Below are 7,377 nucleotides of genomic sequence, written 5' to 3' on the forward strand. Positions count from 1 at the left end.
TTAATCTATCAAGATCTCATCCTTATCCACTAATTCTTATCATTGATATGAGTGGTTACACTTAAATCCTATTGATATAAGCATGCTGAACAATCCTTGAAGGAACTAGACACATACTATAGACGAAGTTCCTTATACCAAGGATTGATTTTTTTTAGCTTTGCTTTTGACATTACTTGTCTCGTTTTATTTATTTTTATTCGTTTATTTACTCTTTAATATCATTCTCGTTACTTAACACAGTGTGACGATTACATCTTACTACAGGATGCCGGTATTCTGCTCCGCCAACGTGTCATCCTTGAGCGCTGGTCGATTTGCTCTTCCTGCCATTGTTTACAAGATTGTCAGCTGAGACTACATCCACTCCGTCGATGAGAATGACTTGCGCCAGCATCAATCGGTATAAACAAGCCGGTAATCCACTTGGCCTGCTTGCTGCAGAGAAACAGAATTGCTAGAGAAATCAAATCAACCTGTCAATTCGTCGGAGAAAAAAAGATATGAAGATACTATAGCAAACATCCAATGCCTTGCCCTTCCACTTAGCAGGTTATAACCTTGCATCGCCCATTGCTCCTCTGACTCCAATTGTCGAGAGCAGACCTCATTAGCAGAAGCAGAATCTAAATAGGACGAAGTTTTTTTTCTTGAAGAGACTCACCTATATTGACCAGATATGCACCGTGCCAAACAGCTGCAATGAGCACCGCCAACATTTATTAATTACGCAGCAACAGATTAGAAGAGCAGGGCTCTGCTGGATGGAGGACAGTCCGCTTGCCTAATTGCCGCATCTGCTTTACCAGGCGATCTATTTCCTGCTGATGCAGTTTTTCTGTTTATTTATCTACATGTGCTCTATATGTCGTACGTAAAGCAGGCATTGTCATATCAAATCTCAATCTGTCATACAAACAAAACTCGATCCAATAAATCACATATAATAAATAGTAAAGATAGAACGACAATCTCCACCTACTACGACAACCAGAAATCAAACCACTCCACGATACTTTTCAAGCTCTGTTCTTTGACATATCCTAGAAGAGAAGCATGATGTTAGATATGAATAGTGATGACTCCAGTCGAAGCACGCTGAAACGCACGTTCATATGGATTCTCCATGTTCCCCCGCAGCGCAAACCCATGCTCGACGCCGGAGAAGAGCTGTAACTGGTACTTCTTTTTCTCCGATTGCAGAATATCGACTGCACGTCGACGAGTGGCGTCGAATGTGTGGTCTATCTCTGCGCAGGAGAGGAAGAGGGGTTCTAAAAGAAATAAATCGTAGATCAGTCTTGCTATATATATATATGCATCCGTTCTGTGCTTTCCTTACTTTTCAGGTTATAAAAATGATGCTCCTTCAAAAACGCCGGATGGGCAAACGCGCCTGCGGTGACCGTGTCGCCCGCAAGGGCATCGCACACGTACGGCGCGCCGAAACAGTACCTACAGAAGGGAATAAGCCGACGCAGACGAGTCATGTAAGTGGTAACATACCCAACGCAAGCGTACTTCGTTTGCGGCCCTCCATACTCGTCTTGCACGGCCTTGACCCATCGCGGAACGGCTTCGTTCGCGAACGCAGTGTGCTTTTTCTTCCAGGCCTCGTAGTCAAAGTCTGGATTGGATTTGTCGTGGCGGTCCTTGCGGTGTTTCCAGACGGGGTCATGATCGTACAAACAGCTTAGCTAGATTTACAGCAGTAGTTGCTTCTGCATTGTTGCTGTGTTTACTCACCCCCCGAAAGTGATCCACCCCCAGTACCAGATACCCCGCATCCGCAAAGGCGTCCATCACCAGAAGGCCGTTGGTGAACATTCCCCAGACGTCAGGGAAGTAGAGGACGATGTTCCCATTTGCTTTGGCGGGATCCGGGAGAGACACGTACGTGTCGACCCCGGCGACAGGCGCGAAGATGCCTCGAGGGTGGCCTTGGTGAAGCGATCCGTACAGACAGCAGGATGCGGATGGTTTTGCGAGGAAGTCGCTGTTGTCGTTGTCGTTGGCATTATTGAGATGATCTTTCTGTGTTTCGGTCGCCATGTCTGTTCGTGGAGATGGTGTTCGACTATCGCGTGAGATATGTGACGTCGTACAGAGATGGCTAATATCAGTCTATCTTCATTATGCGAGCGTATCAGACGATTGTCACTGCATGCGATGTACGGCAAGTTTAGGCGAGAGGCTGAATTGGAGAGCTTCCCCGGATAAGAAGTCCGGGGTAATCTGCAAATCCCGTGGCATAAGTACTATAGGGATAGTGTTGATCGTCACTTTCCTCCCCGCATTTTCGCTTTTTTTTCTCATTGTATACACGTTTTCGAGTTCACAGCATGGCTATGACGGAGGCCAAACAGAGAAGGGACATGTCGACCGCATATCGAATTCGCCAGCGATGTCGATATAGAAGACAGCAATGGAGCTTGTCAGCTGCAAAGCCAAATCCTACATCAGTCAACGAGATTGATGCCTCCAAATCAATGAACAATGACTGCTGACTTGATTGCGACCGACGCCGTCGGATACAAGGAATATCAAGAGGGACTTAAGTAAGAGTTACGAAGGGGTCTACCGCTCTCTAGGGTCGTGGCTACTGCAAAATGCATGGGTTTGGTGGATATCGACCTTGTCAACCTTCCATCTTCCTCTCACGCAGGCGCTGTAAGCCATCAACAAGACAGCACCAAACTATGCCAATCTGTTTGGCTACAGCAGGCGCTGGGCAGGAGTTCAACTATATCTCTGCTAGTAGGAGCATCCTAAAGGACTGTCGCACTGCAGGTCTGATATCGATTGTGGTCTTTGGGGATATTTCTTCGGCCTGGATCCTAAGCCATGGTGCTCATCCTGACGCAGTGTCGGACCTATTCAGCGCCTGGCGGTGCGGTTCCTGATGGGCCTCTTTGAGGCTGCCATCATGCTTGGCCTAATACTTATGAGAGGCTTCTGGTACACCTAATAAGAGATCTAGTACTCTGTTTTAGGCTAGGCTGGTATTATTAGATCCTATATTACCCTGGGCATATCAAAAATACCACCTAATATAAAGCTGCAGTACCAGCAGCTTTTCTTAATTATCATTAGCAGCGCAACCTATATGTAGGCGTCTATAATCTATTTATGCTGCCCAATTTACCGCCGAGTGTATTTTCTCTGACCAGCTAAGAATATATTATAGCTATTAAATAGTAGCTAAGAATAAGATAAAGATAAAGAATAAGGTCTTTAACAAAAAAATAAGCAATTCTCATATACTACGATCTAAAGGTAATCCTATTTTTATCTCTAAGTGTATAGGAGTAATCTTTAATAATATTATTAATCCCTTTTTTACCATCATTATTCACAACATGATCTTCTCGACCACCAGGACTACCGAACTGAATACCGTCAGAAATGCCGTCCAGGTCGTGGCAACTTCATCGGCAGCGCGACCACAATGAGTATACCAAATTGTCAACTGCTGACGACGACGGCAGCGAATATTCTGTGTCGAGACCGCACCTGTGGGCAAGCTGAAAAGGAGAAGATGACGAAGCCAGGATGCAGGACAGGACCGAGTGTGAGAACAAAGACTTCGATATAGTAGTGATCTGTCGATTTTCTAGTGTAATGTAAGGATTACTTACAGGAAGCAAGGAAACATTGCTTAATATGAGACATCCTACCTTTTATTCTTGACGGCTTCCATTTCCGTCCATCTATCTGGTATATCTGTCTGTCTGTCAAGAGGCCAAAAAAAAGAATCAATTTTTGGTTCAAGATAGTCAAGTACATGTAGTCTATAATATCGTCAATCCCGCTACAAAGCTGCCTTACCTATTATACAAGCTAATAAATACAACCGGCCTATTTCCCCCCCTATTTTCATGTGAGTTTTCTTTTTTTTTCTTTGACGGCGTATTTCAGGTAGACTAGACACTTGACTTTCTGCTGTAGATCAAGTCCTCTGTAGACAAGGATGTAAGTATCCCCGCGTGCAAAAGAGTTATGGCAGCTATAAAATAAATGCACCTAGCTACCAGAGTACTTCGTACCAGCCTTATGAGAAAGAAGTACAAATAAATTCCACTATCTATGATAACTAAATTTAAGCGTAAATACTTTATTAAGTCTGAATCTGGGGTAGTAAAGCTGTGTCCGGACTAAATGCGAAGATAGGGCTTAATTAAACTACAGTGATAATATCTCTATTTATTCCCATGCTCATATTTTATCATATCATCTAGTACTGATATATTCATACTCACAGCTAGGAATTCGCATAGCAAAAATTCCTCAACAACATTTCTTTGATCGATCGATTCCGTCAGTTCCGTCCGCCCTGTCCGACTCCCTGGCAGCGTTTCCCCAATCGAGTACCGTGGATCCACCATGGCTTATTACCTAACACCCAGCAAAACAATTGGCTGATCAGGTAACAATTTTGTTTGCTGTGCTAAAAATAAGACGCACTAGCCAATAAAGTATGTAGTATTAGTATGCTTCCCCACAAAGACTAATGATGTACTTCGTCCAATAGTAGTACTGCTAATTATTCTCTCTGGATATACCAGGTATACTCCGTATAGGACTATATCCAGTGAATAGAATAAATATATGAATAATGAATGAATAGAGTAACTAGTATCCCTGATGCTAGCTCCAGATGTTATTAGTTAATGAATCAATTAACTCAGCTAGACTTGCTGTAGGCTGTTGGTTACATGGAAAATGACAGGGCTGAGTGATGACGCAGCACAGCCACTAACAACCAGGCTGAGCCAGCAAAAGCAGACCACTGACTGGATCCGAGACAAGACAGGGCTGACCCATAATTAGCTGGCTGGCTGGCTGGCGCTGCCGGATACATAGCTGGAGCTTGTACTCCGTCCTCCGTACCATATTTCAGCCCTATCCTCCTTTCCTTTGTCTGTCCTTTATCTTCTATCTTCTGTCCTCGATTTTATTCTATTCTACCTGCATACTGTCTTTTTTCCAGCTGCTTGCCTACAGATCTATCTGCAATAACGACTGAGTTAGTCTCAGATCGAATCGAATCGATTCTCGACCTTCTTCTACCTCCCACTACATCAAACCAGGAAAAAAACGACCGAAACAAACGAAAATGTCCGCAACAACCACCGCCGTGTCTGCCACCTCCACCGCCAGCACAACCTGCAACGCACAAGTCTACGAAATCCCGACAAAGGACGCCGCATGCGCCGTTCCAGCACAAGGAGGGAGCAACTACGCCGACGCAATGAAGACCTGCTGCCACTCGGCGAGCGTGCAATCCTACGATAACAACTGCGGCTTGTACTGTCTCGCGCAGGGCCAGACGGTGGGCAACCTGACGAGCTGCCTGATGGGCCACGGCGTGGACAGTGCGCATGTCTTTTGCAATCAGAACCAGACGGCGACGGCGACGGAGACGGCGTCTGCGAGTAAAGAGACTGGTTCTTCTTCTACTTCTGGGACGAGTACGGGTTCCTCTGCCACGGCGACGTCGTCTAAGAGTGCGGCTGTGGCTGCGAAGACGGTGTCCAAGTCTGGTTTGGGGGTTTTGGCGCTGCTGTTTTGCTCGTCGCTTCTCGGGGCGGTTGCTTAAGCGGTTGCATATACGGCAGTGTGTAGTCGATAGAGTGGCCAGTTATGGAATGACGACTGACACACTGCTGTGGATGAACAGAGGAGAGGAGAGATACAGAAGAATCGCATCATGGGATAACGGACTGCTGCTAGCGTCGATTCCATGCCGTTGGACTAGGATGGAATCGGACTGCGGGTCTACTGTATCATTCTTCTTCTTCTTCTTTTCTTCCTCTTCATATTGATTTGATTCTTTTTTGTGTGTGTGTCTGTGTGTGTCTGTGTGTTCTGTATCACTAGGGCTGGATCTTAAAATTTAGTATTCTAAATTCAGTTCAATTTTATTGAAATCTGCGGTTGATTGAAACACATATCTGTTCTACTTCCCCGTCGAGTACAGATAGGAACATAGTTATATAACGATAAGACTGGATGCACTTTGGCTACGGCTACTGCACTCTCAGCGCGTAGTGTCGGGTACGGATAAGAATCCTGTTGGAGGAAATGGCTGCATACAGATAGAAAAGAGAGAATAGATTCATCTCACTATATACTGCGTACATGGATATCATTCGCCTTCGATTCATGCCACTATAGCAAACTCAAACGCAGACAGCTTAGGCTGCCTTGACAGGCTCCGCCTCCACTGCATCGCCCTTCTCGTGGCCATTCTGGCCCTCGCCGCTCGTCAGCCCCAGCTCCACGTGGATCTGCTGCATGCGCTCCTTGTCGGCGGCGGCGACGCCCACACTTCCAAAAATGACATCCATCTCCTCGAGCGTCAGCTGCTTGGTCTCGGGGACGAAGAAGAAGATGAACAGCGCGCCCAGCAGCGTGAACAGGCCGAAGAAGATGAACGTGCCGTACTTCAAGCCGGTGATCATGTCCGGCGTCACCTGCCCGACGATGAAGTTGTTCATCCAGTTGGAGCTGGCGCCCAGCGCGATGCCGTACGGCCGCGCCGACAGCGGCCACACCTCCGCCACGATGATCCATGCACACGGTCCCCACGACCACCCGAAGTTGCCGGCGAACAGCCACACCATGACGATGGCTGCCCAGCCGGCTGCGTGGTGCGTCGGCCACTGGTACTGGTTCTTGGCGAAGATGACGGCGATGATGATGTGGCAGGCGCCCATGGCGACGGCGCCGGAAATCAGCACGGGCTTGCGGCCGATCTTGTCGACCCAGAGGATCATGGGGATGGTGGTGACCAGCATGACTGGACGATATTAGCTCTGAAACAGACGGAGAGAGAAGAGAAAGGGACGCACCAATTCCTACCACACCCGTCGCCAGCAAGCTCGTCGTGTTGCTCGACATGCCCAGGGCAGCAAAGATGGACGGCGCATAGTACAGCACGGCGTTGACACCGGTCCACTGCTGGAAGAACATGGTGACCGTAGCCACAATCACACGACGGAACATGGGCATGGTCTTGAACAGCGAGCCGATGGCGACAAACTGCAGCTTGGCCGTGTTGAGAACCGTCGGCTCGGCCAGGTGCGGGAAGTTGGCCGCGACGGACCGCTTCTCGAACAGGGACTGCGCCTTGATCTCGAGGAACTCGAGCTCGACGGCCTCGTCCTCGGGCGTCGTGCTGCGCAGCTTGGCCAGCACGCGGCGCGCCTCGTCCTCGCGGCCGTGGTGGACGAGCCACCGCGGCGAGAAGGGCATGAAGAGCATGCCCAAGAAGAGGATCAGTGCAGGCACCAGCTGCAGACACAGCGGCACCAGCCAGGCCCCGTCGCTTTGGGTGTCGCCGGTGCCGCCGATGTAGTTGGTTCCGTAGTCGAT

General features: G+C 48.0%; 3 protein-coding genes across 3 annotated transcripts; 1 reads left to right on the forward strand and 2 right to left on the reverse strand.

Moving 5' to 3' along the window:
- Positions 1–741: 741 nt before the first annotated feature.
- Positions 742–2,052, reverse strand: T310_8448 (uncharacterized protein; the record flags this gene model as incomplete). The annotated part of the gene is made up of 5 exons (XM_013468768.1): positions 742–821; positions 1,110–1,274; positions 1,343–1,455; positions 1,507–1,697; positions 1,747–2,052. The coding sequence occupies 5 exons, from the start codon at positions 2,050–2,052 to the stop codon at positions 742–744; spliced, it is 855 nt and encodes a 284-aa protein (XP_013324222.1).
- Positions 2,053–5,116: 3,064 nt separating this feature from the next.
- Positions 5,117–5,599, forward strand: T310_8449 (uncharacterized protein; the record flags this gene model as incomplete). The annotated part of the gene is made up of 1 exon (XM_013468769.1): positions 5,117–5,599. The coding sequence occupies one exon, from the start codon at positions 5,117–5,119 to the stop codon at positions 5,597–5,599; it is 483 nt and encodes a 160-aa protein (XP_013324223.1).
- A 598-nt stretch (positions 5,600–6,197) lies between these two features.
- On the reverse strand, positions 6,198–7,377 carry T310_8450 (MFS sugar transporter; the record flags this gene model as incomplete). Its single annotated transcript, XM_013468770.1, has 2 exons — positions 6,198–6,802; positions 6,855–7,377. Coding segments are annotated over 2 exons (1,128 nt in total), but the record flags the coding sequence as incomplete, so codon positions are not given.

Source organism: Rasamsonia emersonii (assembly GCF_000968595.1).
Source record: "Rasamsonia emersonii CBS 393.64 chromosome Unknown ctg1118621760754, whole genome shotgun sequence".
Classification (NCBI taxonomy): Eukaryota; Fungi; Ascomycota; class Eurotiomycetes; order Eurotiales; family Trichocomaceae; genus Rasamsonia; species Rasamsonia emersonii.